Source organism: Anolis sagrei, chromosome 7 (genome assembly GCF_037176765.1).
Source record: "Anolis sagrei isolate rAnoSag1 chromosome 7, rAnoSag1.mat, whole genome shotgun sequence".
In the NCBI taxonomy this organism is placed as follows: Eukaryota; Metazoa; Chordata; class Lepidosauria; order Squamata; family Dactyloidae; genus Anolis; species Anolis sagrei.
Window position 1 is genome coordinate 12,235,383 of NC_090027.1, and position 13,687 is coordinate 12,249,069.

A 13,687-nucleotide genomic window follows, 5' to 3' on the forward strand; every position below is an offset into this window, starting at 1 on the left:
TCATTTGTGGGTTTCAGAATGCTCTTTGATTGTAGGTGAACTATAAATTCCAGTAACTACAACTCCAAATGTCAAGGTTTATTTCCCCCAAACTCCATATGTGTTCATATTTGGGCATGTGGAACCCCCGGTGGCCCTGTGCCGGCAGGACTGAAGACTGACAGGTCGCAGGTTCGAATCCGGGGAGAGGTGGATGAGCTCCCTCTATCAGCTCCAGCTCCTCATGGGGGGGGGGGCATGAGAGAAGCCTCCCACAAGGATGATAAAAACATCAAATCATCCAGGGGTCCCCTGGGCAACGTCCTTGCAGACGGCCAATTCTCTCACACCAGAAGTGACTTGCAGTTTCTCAGATTGCTCCTGACATGACAAAAAAAAAGAAGGAATATTTGTGCCAAGTTTGGTCCAGATCCATCATTGTTTGAGTCCCTTGTGCTCTCTGGATGTAGGTGAACTATAATTCCAAAACTCAAGGTCAATGCCCACCAAATCCTTCTAGTGTTTTCTGTTGATCATGGGAGTCCTGTGTGTCTCCATCATTGGTGGAGTTCAGAATGCTCTCTGATTGTTTGTTGTTCATTTGTTCAGTCATCTCCGACTCTTCGTGACCTCATGGACCAGCCCACACCAGAGCTCCCTGTTGGCCATCACCACCCCCAGCTCCTTCAAGGTCAGTCCAGTCACTTCAAGGATGCCATCCATCCATCTTGCCCTTGGTCGGCCCCTCTTCCTTTTTCCTTCCACTTTCCCCAGCATAATTGTCTTCTCTAGGCTTTGCTGTCTCCTCATGATGTGGCCAAATACTTCAACTTTGTCTCTAGTATCCTTCCCTCCAGTGAGCAGTCAGGCTTTATTTCCTGGAGGATGGACTGGTTGGATCTTCTCGCAGTCCAAGGCACTCTCAGAACTTTCCTCCAACACCACAGCTCAAAAGCATCAATCTTCCTTCGCTCAGCCTTCCCGAAGGTCCAGCTCTCACATCCGTAGGTTACTACAGGGAAGACCATGGCTTTGACTAGGCGGATCTTTGTTGCCAGTGTGATGTCTCTACTCTTTACTATTTTATCAAGACTGGACATTGCTCTCCTCCCAAGAAGTAAGCGTCTTCTGATTTCCTGGCCACAGTCTGCATCTGCAGTAATCTTTGCACCTAGAAAAGCAAAGTCTGTCATGGCCTCCACATTTTCTCCCTCTATTTCCCATTTGTCAATCATTCTTGTTGCCATAATCTTGGTTTTTTTGATGTTTAGCTGCAACCCGGCTTTTGCGCTTTCTTCTTTCACCTTGATTAGAAGGCTCCTCAGCTCCTCCTCGCTTTCGGCCATCAGAGTGGTGTCATCTGCTTATCTAAGGTTGTTAATGTTTCTTCCAGCAATTTTCACCCCAGCTTTGCATTCATCCAGCCCCGCACATCGCATGATGTGTTCTGCATACAAGTTAAAAAGGTTGGGTGAGAGGATGCAGCCTTGCCGTACGCCTTTCCCAATCTTGAACCAGTCTGTTGTTCCGTGGTCAGTTCTGACTGTTGCCACTTGGTCCTTGTACAGATTCCTCAGGAGAGAGACAAAGTGTCTTGGGATGCCCATCCCACCAAGAACTTGCCACAATCTATTGTAGGTGAACTATAAATCCCAAGAACTACAACTCCCAAATGACAAAATCAAAAAATTTTGAGTGAAGGACATACATTGGGTTGTTAGGTGTATGCTGTCCAAATTTGGTGTCAATTCACCGACTGATTTTTGAGTTCTGTTAATCCCACAAACTTGCAGTTTCTTAAGTCACTTCTGACACAATTTTTTTAAAAAAACTATTCTATGCAGATGTTGAGATCACTGGGATTTTTTTTTTACTAAAATTTATTTATTATTTATTATTTATTTAAAAGTTTTGTATACCGACCTTCTCACCTCTCTTGAGGGACTCAGACCAGTTTCCTACCATAATGTCACATACAATCAATAAAACATCATAATACATATTACAGTAAAACATTAAAACAGCAATTACAATCAATAACTATAATGGTTCGTCATCACATTAAAATAGTTGCTCATCATCCTCCATCCATATCTCAGGGTGTTGGCTCACTCGTCGAATGCCTGTCTCCATAACCAAGTCTTCACCTGTTTCCTAAATGTCAGGATAGAAGGGGTGGTTCTGATCTCCAGTGGGAGAGAGTTCCAGTGTCGAGGGGCCACCACTGAGAAGGCCCTGTCCCTCGTCCCCACCAGATGCACTTGCGAGGCCGGTGGGACTGAGAGCAGGGCCTCTCCAGACGATCTTAATAATCTTGATGGTTTAAAGATTGTAATATCCTACCAAGACAGCCTTTGGATTATACTTACAAAGACAGACTTTGCAAAAGAAACAGCTTCACACCAATGAAACATTCCAGTGGAGTCCAGTGTTGTTCCGCTGTGCAATTCGTCTAGCATTTCGGGCGGTCTGAATAAACAAATAATGAATGACAACTTTTATTAGTAGTATGGCATGAATGATATAAATGACACTTTACAAAGACCAAAAAGATTTTTTCCTCCGGGGATTTAAAAGACTAGAATTGGATACTACAGGGGAAAATGGGAAAATAGAGTCAAATATGAATAGGTAGAGAATATATTACTATATCAGAAAGGTTTGGACTTTGTTCACTAGATTTTAAAGACTGTAGAATTATCCCAAATGATTCATTTAAAGGTACATTTTGAAATGGGAAAGTGAAAGATATAAAAGAGGCTGCCACAGAGTTATATTCTAGGACAGGGGTCCTCAAACTTTTTAAACCGGGGGCCAGTTTACTGTCTCTCAGACCGATGGAGGACTGGACTATAGTTTTTTTTAAAAAAATCCATTAAAAAATCCCTCTGCACATTGCAGATATCTTATTTTGCTGTGTGGAAGGGTTCTTTCTAGCCCTCTTTAGGCAGTAATTCCAGGAGCAGAGAATGGGAAATCTTCCTATTTCTAGTCTGAACAAAATCTGGCTACCAGTATTTAAAAAACCTCTAAAATTATAACTGTAAATAAAGAACAACACTCAAACACAGGGGAACTCCAGACAAGAAACAATCAGGGCCAGCTAATCACTTCTCAACAAAGCATTCTCCCTAAAAACTGTCAGGCTATGAAATGGTAACCAATTGAAACAATACCTACCTCCAACAGACAAGAGTTCTTTCTCCCACCCTGGATCTTCCACAATTTTCCTAGTTAAAGGTTTTCCTCTGACACGAAGTCCAGTCGTGTCTGACTCTGGGGTGTGGTGCTCACCTGCATTTCTAAGTCGAAGAGCCGGCGTTGTCCGTAGACACCTCCAAGGTCATGTGGCCAGCATGACTGCATGGAGCGCCAGGGCAGCCTCCCTTGGCTGGCTCACGCTGTCCATCAGGCCTGACGGATAGCGTGAGCATGCCAAGGGAGGAGCAGCCCCGTGCGGCCTACTTGTGAGTAAAGCACCTCGCGAGGTGCTTTACGCGCGAGTAGGCCACGCGGAGCAGCTGCCCTTGACTGGCTCACACTCTCCATTGGGCCTGACGGATAGCGTGAGCCAGCCAAGGGAGGGGCACTGTGTGTGTGGGGGGGGCGCTCCTCCTCCGCGGGCCGGATAAGGGCCCTTGGCGGGCCGGAAGTGGCCCGCGGGCCGTAGTTTGGGGACCCCTGTTCTAGGAGGTAGTTCTGTGAATACTGGGAAAGAAATCAGGAGCTGGGGGAGTTGAACAAGCAAAGACTCCAGGAAAGGATAATTTAGGATATAATGGAACTTGGGAAATAACTGTAAAACAGTTAGTTACAGTTACAAATCAAAAATATACTTAACTGCCTTCATTGCTATTGTTTATTATTGTTGTTAAATGCTACAAGCTATGGTATAAAATGCATTCACCTTCTGTCTGCATCATTGGCATCACAACATTCAAGCAGAAACAACATGCAACAACATAAGGCATAACAAAAACCATGTGACATCTCTTCTCCTATCATTTCATGACCAAAGCTGTAATAATGAGTACGGGTGTGCAATTTGACTAAACTTGGGCCATTTTTGGTGTCCAGATTTTGGTGCCTCGCTTATGATCCTCCCAAATTCCGGTGGGCAAAACGTCATTTTTAGATCTGGCAGCCGAAAGATCCGTTTTTGCTCTGGGAAGATTGGGCCCATTGCTGGCAATGGAGGAACTTCCCAGGCTCCCCTTTCAATCATTTTTAGGACATCAGTCTTAAGAAACCACTTTTTCAGGGATCGTTTTTTCTCATATCCTTCAATAAGACCTGGGTTAAGGCATCAGACTTAAGACACCACCCTTTCTGGGATTGAAGGCTTTCATGGCTGGAATCACTGGGTTGCTGTACGTTTTTCGGTTTGCATGGCCATGTTCCAGAAGCATTTTCTCCTGACATTTCACCTGCATCTTACCTTGGCAGTCACCTCTCCACCAAAGTCAACATCGACACCAAAATACATTACTGAGCTCTGTGAGTGCAGCATTTTTCCCAATGAAGCAGAGAGTGTTTGAGGACCGGGACATCCGTAGGGATACCAAGGTGCTTGTTTATAAAGCTATTGTCCTCCCCACCCTGCTATATGCCTGCAAAACGTGGACTGTCTACAGACATCACAGGCAACTTCTGGAACGATTCCATCAGCATTGCCTCCAAAAAATCCTGCAAATCTCTTGGGAAGAAAAGTGGACATATGCCAGCGTGCTGGAAGAAGCAAAGACCACCAGCATTGAAACGATGGTCCTCCACCATCAACTCCGCTGGACAGGCCACATTGTCCGGATGCCCAACCACCGTCTCCCAAAGCAGTTGCTCTACTCCGAACTCAAAAACGGAAAACGGAATGTTGGTGGGCAGGAAAAGAGATTTAAAGATGGGCTCAAAGTCAACCTAAAAATCTCTGGCATAGATACTGAGAACTGGGAAGCCCAGGCCCGTGAGCACTCCAGCTGGAAGTCAGCTGTGACCAGCAGTGCTGCAGAAATTGAAGAGGCATGAATGGAGGGCGAAAGGGAGAAACGTGCCAAGAGGAAGGTGCGTCTAGCCAACTCCGACTGGGACCACCTTCCACCTGGAAACCAATGCTCTCACTGCGGGAGAACATGCAGGTCAAGAAGAGGGCTCCATAGTCACCTACGGACCCACCCTGGAAGATTATCCTACTTGGACAACGAGGGATCGCCTAAGTAAGTAAGTAATCTATGGCAGGCATCCTCAAAGGTTGCCTGTCATAGGGGAAGAATGCTTCTGGAACATGACTATACAGTCTGAAAAACTTACAGTAAACCAATTTTCTGGGATCATTTCTCCTCAAATCCTTCAATAAGACCTGGGTTAAAGCGTCAGACTTAAGAAGCCATCCTTTCTGGGATCATAGAATCATAGAATCAAAGAGTTGGAAGGGACCGCATGGGCCATCCAGTCCAACCCCATTCTGCCAAGAAGCAGGAATATTGCATTCAAATCACCCCTGACAGATGGCCATCCAGCCCCTGTTTAAAAGATTCCAAAGAAGGAGCCTCCACCACACTCCGGGGCAGAGAGTTCCACTGCTGAACAGCTCTCACAGTCAGGAAGTTCTTCCTCGTGTTCAGATGGAATCTCCTCTCTTGTAGTTTGAAGCCATTGTTCCGCGTCCTAGTCTCCAAGGAAGCAGAAAATAAGCTTTCTCCCTCCTCCCTGTGGCTTCCTCTCACATATTTATACATGGCTATTATATCTCCTCTCAGCCTTCTCTTCTTCAGGCTAAACATGCCCAGCTCCTTAAGCCGCTCCTCATAGGGCTTGTTCTCCAGACCCTTGTTTGCCCTCAATACCCTTTCGATGAAGCTGAGTTAATGTACTTATTTCAGTGGGTCTGATATAGGTCTGGCTGAAGACAGGTGTCAAACAAAGAACACCTTTCTGTGGACATGTTTTAAATTGTTTGCATTGTTTGATCACATTCTTCTGTTCCTTTTGATTTTTTTTTTTCAAATAATTTTTATTAAACATTTTATAAATCAACACAGGGAAAGAGGGGGAACAATAACAAGAGGATAGGAAAGAAGGAAGGGTAGCACAAAAACACAACAGAAAAAAAAAACACACCTAAACTAATCTAAAATGACTTCCACTCCAACCTCAGGATCTTCTCACTCTACTTCTCCAACCTACTTATCTATTCTTATCCTCTAATACTTTTATCTTTAAGTTTCTTTTCGTAGTCATAGAAAAAGGTCCAGTCTGTTCTCTTTAGCGATTTTCCAGTATTTCTTCTCATCAAAAAAGTTAATTCGTCCATGTCTCTTATTTCTTTAACTTTCTCCAACCATTCTTCGATGGTCGGTGTTTGATCATTCTTCCAGTATTTGGCAAAAACAGTCCTTGCCGCTGTAGTGTAGTATGTAAATAATTTGTCTTCATTCTCATCCAGTTTAAAATCCAAATCTGTAAATCCCAATAAGTAATATTCAGGTTTCTTTTTGAACCTCTTCTTCAACATCTTTTGTGTTTCTTCATGGATAGAAGCCCAGAACTTAGTTGTATCCTTACAGGTCCACCACATATGGTAGAATGTACCTGTTTGTTCCCCACATTTCCAACATTTATCTGAGACATTTTGATACATATGGCTAAGTTTATTCGGTGTCAAATACCATCTATAAAACATTTTATACCAATTTTCTTTCAGGTCCATGGCATACGTATATTTCAACTTTTTATTCCATATTTGCTCCCATTCTCTAAACTGAATGGGTCGTCTTAAGTTTTCGGCCCACTTAATCATACATGTTTTCACCTGTTCAGTTTCCGTTTGCCATTGGACCAATTTATTATAGAGTATTGTCACTATTTTCTTTTGTATTTTTAATACTTTATCCCATGTGTTTTCTTCCCAGTCAAAACCAATTTTTTGATCTTGTTTGAAATATTCTTTAATTTGTAAGTAATGTAACCAAGTTATATTGCCATAAGAGTTCTTGAGTTGTTCAAAAGATTTAATCTCCATTTTCCCTTTTACCAGGATGTCCTTATATCTTGGCCAAACCCTCCATCCTAACAATCTTCTTTGATGTGCCTCCATTGCTGAGACCCATAGTGGTGTGTTTTTATAAAAGAGGGCTTTGTACCTCAGCCATGTCCTCAGTAGGGAGGCTCGCACAAAATGATTACCGAAGTTTTTTTCTTTTAGTTCTCTGTTATACCAAACATATGCGTGCCATCCTACTCTCAGGTCATGACCTTCTAAATTTAAACATTTTTCTTTGTCTAACGTCATCCAGTCTCTTATCCATGACAGAGCACATGCCTCATGATAAGTCTTCAAATCAGGAAATCCCAACCCTCCTCTAGATTTTTTATCTATCAGGTTTATATAGTTTATTCTTGGCCTTTTTCCTTTCCAGACAAATTTCAATAAGTCCTTCTTCCATTTTTTGAATAGGGTTTGATTTCTTATTATCGGAATATTTTGAAATAGAAATATAAGTTTTGGTAAAACATTCATCTTTATTAAAGATATCCGGCCAAGAAGTGATAGGTTTAAAGAATTCCATTTTTGTACATCTTTTTGAATTTTCTTCCAAACTATTTCGTAATTATTCTTCAGAAGTTGACCATTTCTCGCTGTAATCCAGACTCCGAGGTATCTAATTTTCTTAACACTCTCTATCCCCACTTGTTGTTGTATCTTTACTTGTTTCTCCTTTTCCACATTCTTAAATAAGAGTTTTGTTTTCTTCATATTCATTTTAAAACCTGCCACTTTTCCAAATTGTTCTATTTTAGTTATCCAATTTTGTAAATTTTTCTCCGGGTCCTCAATTGTTCCTAATAAATCGTCCGCAAACGCTCGTATCTTATATTCAAATTTTCCAATTTTCGCTCCTTTTATCTTTTCATCTTCTCTGATTTTCTTCATTAGGATCTCCACTGCCATTATGAAAATCAATGGGGATAGTGGGCACCCTTGCCTGGTACCCTTTGCTATTTTAAATTCTTGTGTCATTTGGCCATTTATTTTCACTTTGGCTTTTTGGAATTCGTAGATCGCATTAATTGCATTATTAAATTTTTCCCCCATGTCCAATTCTTGTATTAGTATTTTGAAGAAATCCCAATTCAAATTATCAAAAGCTTTCTCTGCATCTATTGATAGAATGGCGAATTCTTTTTGATGGTTCATCTCATAATATTCCAAAAGATCTAGGACGTTGCGTATGTTTTCTTTCATGTGTCTATTTGGCAGAAAACCTGTTTGCTCTTCTCCAATCCATTTGTTTAAAAATAATTTTAATCTTGTGGCCATGATGTTTGCAAATATTTTATAATCCGTGTTTAAGAGAGAAATTGGCCTATAATTTTTAATATCCGTTTCCGGGGAGCCTTCTTTGTGTATCACTGTGATCTCCGCTTCCTTCCAAGAATCTGGTACCTTCTGATATTTCATCGCTTCATTTGCAATAACTTTAAGTGTTGGTAGTAGCTGTTGTTTAAAGGATTTATAAAATCCCGCCGTAAACCCGTCAGGTCCAGGGGCCTTATCTGCATCCATTTTATTGATTGCTTTTTCAATTTCTTCCTCAGATATCTCTTTATTCAGTGCTTCTCTATCTTCATCCGTTATTTTATCTAGCTTCATTTGGCCTATGTACTCCATAATGTCTTCTTTCATTATATTGTCCTTTGTATATAATTGAGTATAAAATCTCCTGAACTCCTCTGTGATTTCTTTATCCGTCCTCAAATCCTTATCTGCAGTTGTTATTTTAGATATATAATTTATTTGTCTTTTTTTCCGGATTTGATTTGCTAACCATTTACCGGGTTTATTCGCATTTTCAAAAGTCTGTTGTTTTAAAAATTTCATTTGTCTTGACTGGAGTTCTAACTCCATGTGGTTTTTCTCTTGTTTTAGTGCCAACAGTTGTCTCTCTATTTTCTTCGATGGTTTTCGTTTTAATTCCATTTCCTTGGCTGCTATTTCTGCTGTCAATTCAGTTATTCTTTTATTCCTTTCTCTATTCTTCCTTGATCCTTGTTGTATAAAATGTCCTCTCAAAACAGCTTTAAATGCATCCCACACCACTCGTGGCTCCATTTCATCCAATTTGTTTATTTGCAAAAAGTCTTGGATTATTTTATTGTAGTATTCTTTATCTTCTTCTGTTTTTATCAGGTTCTCATTTAGTCTCCATTTTCTGAAACAGTTTTTGTGATTGATAACAATTTCTAGAGGGCAGTGGTCTGACAGATCTCGTGGTAGTATATTGATCTCCTTGACTTTTGCGGAGAGATTCCTAGTTATCCAAGCCATGTCTATCCTCGACCAAGATTGATGTCTATTCGAGAAGAAGGTATAGTCTTTTTTTTCTTTATTTCTGTTTCTCCATATATCTTCTAAATCAAATTCTTTCTGAAGGTCTGTAAATTTTTGTGGAAGTTTGCCTTCCTTAGACTTTCTAGTCTTCAAACTTTTGTCCATTTGGGAATCCATTACCCCATTAAAATCTCCTACCAGAATCAATTCATCAAATTCCACTTCTTTCAATTTAACATTTAAAAATTCAACAAATTTTGTCTTTGAACCGTTAGGCGCGTAGATGTTACAAATCAAAATTTTAGAATCTCCAATTATCATCTTTACTGCAACACATCTTCCTTCTAAGTCTCTAAAAGCCAGTTCTGATTCTATTGTTTCCTTTACATATGTAACTACTCCTCTCTTCTTTTTCTCGTATGACGAATGATATTCTTTTCCTAATTTTTTGTTCGGGAGGTGTGCTGTATGTTTATCACAGATGTGTGTCTCCTGGAGGGCTATTACGTCATAACTAGATTTCTTCAAACTATTCCAGACTTTCTTACGTTTTTGGGGGGAATTCAATCCATTAATATTGTTAGAAAAACATTTTATTTGTCGCTCCATCTTGTTATTCGTTCTGATCTAATCCCAGTCCTATGTCGCCTAAAGCCGTTTCCGCTATTCCAGTTGTTGGTTGTTCCATACTCTGTCCTTCTTTTCCTTCTTTTTTTCGTGGTGTCATTCTCTGTGGTTTTGGATCTTTCGAGAAGTAGCTATAATCCTTTGGTGATTTATATCTTGCTTTTTTAGCTTTAATTCCTTTTCTGGGGGTGGATAATCTTCTTTCTTCAGCTCCTTCTGTCTCTTCTTCTTCTTCTTCTTCTTCTTCTTCTTCTTCTTCTTCCCCCCCTTCTCCCATCTCTTCTTCTCCCTCCTTTTGACTCATAAGTTTATCATAAAATACCTTTGCCTTATGTTCAGATGTCAACCAGAGTCTTTCTTCATTGTAAGTCACCATTATTCCTTCTCTTCTTTCCCACCTGAATCTTATCTCCCTCTTTTTCAACTCCTCTGTTAGGAAAAAATATTTTCTTCTTCTTGCTAAAGTCATCTGCGGAAATTCCTTCAAGACCACAACTTTCTTTCCTTTATAAAGGATTGGGTTTCTATTACTATTATACAAAATGTCATCCCGTACCTTCTTTCTTGTAAACTTCACAATCACATCCCTATCTGTCTTATTTCTCCTGGAATAGAATGATGAAATCCTGTAAATTTGATCCACCTCTTGTTCCAATTCATCTACCTCACACTCCAAGCAACTTGCCAGCATTTTAATTACCATTTGTCTTATATCTTCTTTCTCCTCCTCCGCTATATTTCTGAATCTTAATTGGAAGTCCATTTGCATTTGCAGCAGTCTCTCTTGTTCTAATTCCATTTTCTCTCTTTGTTTATCCAGTCCTTTTATCTTCTGCACCATTTCTGATTGAGTTCCCTCAATTTTCTCTTTGGAAACTTTTAATTCCTTCACTTCCCCCTGTAATTGTGATATATCTTTTTTGATCTGGCCAAATTCTTCTTTTATTTCGGTTTTCATTGCCTTAAATTCCTCTGTCATCTTCGTAATAATTCCCTCTTGTTTCTTATAGTATTCCTCATGCTTAGTCTTGACCTCCTCCTTCAATTCCACCTTCAATGCATCTTGTTTTTCTGATATCTTTTTTATTTCTTTTAGAAGATTGTCCATTTTTGGGTTTATGTCCAAAGATCCCCTCCGGGACTCTGGTTTTCCTTGAGTTGTCATCTCGGATCCCTTCTCCCTAAAAAAAAGGAGAGAATCTACTTTCTTCTTCTGCTTCTCCCCTCTACTTTATCCTTTGTACTTGTCTACTTCTCGTCCTCGATTAATCAGGTTTCGTCTGCTTCTCGTCCTGGTCTTTGATGCCCTTCGCCCTTCGTCTACTTCTCTTCCTCGTCACCGCCGTCGTCGTCTACTTCTCGTCCTCGTTTCGTCTGCTTCTCGTCCTTGTTCTGTCTCCTCCTGTCCTCTACTCCTCTTCTCTTCCAAATTTATCAAAATTTTGTTTCAGAATAATCCTTTTATTACAGATTTATTCTCAATTTTATTTCTGGCCGCTCTGTATCGGACTTTCTCTATGGTTTCCAAAATGGCGTCTTCCCTCCTTCCGCCCCGTCACTTCCGTCACTTCCGCCCTTCCTTCCTTCCTTTGTTTCTGTATCGGACTTTCTCTATTGTTTCCAAAATGGCGTCTTCCCTCCTTCCGCCCCGTCACTTCCGCCCTTCTTTCCTTTCTTTGTTTCTTCCGGTTTCTCGTTCGTCCCTGCAATCAACCTTCTGTTTCGTCACTTCCTTCTCCTCCACTCAGCCTGCTTGTTTATGAAGAAGGTTGGAGCTAGACACAACAATTATGGCGTCAAGGTCGGGCACACTATCGCTTTTTCCCTTTGCTTCCCCAGCGGGGGGGGGGGGGGGTGGTGGTGGGGGGGGAAATATCCCGTCTTCTTATACTTTAAATTTAATTTAGGTTTAATTTAGGTTAGACAGAGCGGCCACGTTCACTATTTGCTAATTTAGAAAATCATTCAAATTGTCCCAATTGCCAAAATATCGTATTTAATCTTAAGTAGGTCTTAATTCAGTCACTCTACTCCTTTAATTCCTTAATTTATCTATCGGAAAGCCAATTAATACAATCGCTTCTTTGTTAATTTCTACGACTTCTTCTTTGATTCTTTATCTTTCCATATTCTCCCCAGCTATTTCTAGCTTGGCTTTTTCTTCTTTAAAATTTGGGAACAAGTTCCCGTTACCTGAAGATGGGGTCTTTCTTGTGTCTCTCCCCAGACTGGGGCTTCTTAATTCTTCTTTCTTCTTCAATTTGTGAATGGATTGGCGGCGGTTAAACAAGCCTTGCGGCTCGATCCTTGTGGGGTGGCTCGCTTTCCCCTGTGCTGCTCGAACCCTCCCGACCTCTCCTCCTTGAGGGGGGAGAGATCTCTGGGGTCTCAAGCCCACTCTGGGATTCGCGACACCTTTGCAAACTCAATCCGGCAAAGGGGGGAGCATTCAGCTCAACCCAGCCACCACAACACAGGTCCTCGTCGGGAGCTCCCTCTCGACGAGGCTATCCCGTCGCCATGTCCACCGGAAGTCTTCTGTTCCTTTTGATTGAAATCAGTTTAGGTACTGTTGGTGCACATTCAACATGCCATCTGCCCAATTTAAAACTGAAAACATCCTTCACATAGCCTGTTTAAGATTTCATTCCTATCTATGAGTTTCTGAGATTAGTTCTTGTAGCAGCATGATAGGAGAGATAATATCAAGGGAGATCCTTTCTGGAGAAAGAAAAGTACGACTTTATTTCCAGCTGGGACCCTGGAGTGGAGCTGTGTCCAAAAGCAACCAGAGTGTTCGATAAAGGCGTTGACTGCCTTTTATACACTTCAAATGCAGGCAAACAACGGAACATGCTTTTACATACATTGACATCATTCACTGCATCACTTTAGCATCATAGAAATATCAAATTCTATCTTCCAACATACAAAAGGCATGTCTCTGTATTTCTTTCTAAAGAGCAGCACACAGCTTACAGCTTACATTCATCAATCAAGGGGCCTTCTTTGACTTGTCAGGAGGGAGGGGGGTAGGCTCCTTATTTAGCTATAGCCTGGGCTATGTTGCTCCAGTCTCTCTCTGGAATGTATAGATAACAGGTCCCCCTTCTCCCCCTTTTAACACAGATCTCCTTCTGCATTCTCTCCATCCTGCGGCTTTCTTACACAGAGAGAACCTGATTTTTCTATACATTTCAGTGCTTGTAAAGTACATACAATACATACATAAATAAATATCTATTTTTCCAATATCTCCCCATCAATCTCAGTTAACTTTGTGGAATTTGTGTCCAAAAACCAGGCAGAGGATTCATCTGTGTGTCCATTTCTAAGAAAATACATGAAGGTTGGTTAAAAAATGGTTTGTAAGGTTTACTAATAGACTGACATCATGAAGCCAGCATATCTACATAAATAAAAATCTAATGTTCATTTGTGGGATAAACATAACTCAAAAACCACTTTACGAATTGCCTCCAATTTTGGCCACAAGATGCCTATTAACCCAAGGAGTGACCATCACTCAAAAATTGATTTTGTCATTTGGGAGTTGTAGTTGCTGGGATTTATAGTTCACCTACAATCAAAGAGCATTCTGAACTCCACCAATGTTTGAATTGAACCAAACGTGGCACACAGGACTCCCATGACCAACATGGGCATTGACCTTGAGTTTGGGAATTGTAGTTCACCTACATCCAGAGAGCACTGTGGACCCAAAAAATGATGGATCTGGACCAAACTTGGCACAAA

General features: G+C 41.0%; 1 protein-coding gene across 1 annotated transcript in view; it reads right to left on the reverse strand.

The window, feature by feature from the left end:
- Nucleotides 1–13,687, reverse strand: part of KCNU1 (potassium calcium-activated channel subfamily U member 1) — a 171,379-nt gene that overhangs the window by 61,059 nt on the left and 96,633 nt on the right. Inside the window, exons 22-23 of the mRNA XM_067470858.1 lie at nt 11,256–11,263; nt 2,349–2,448 (exon numbers count right to left, since the gene is read on the reverse strand). Of these exons, the coding sequence (XP_067326959.1) occupies nt 2,349–2,448; nt 11,256–11,263 (108 nt within the window). The remainder of the gene's footprint in view (nt 1–2,348; nt 2,449–11,255; nt 11,264–13,687) is intronic.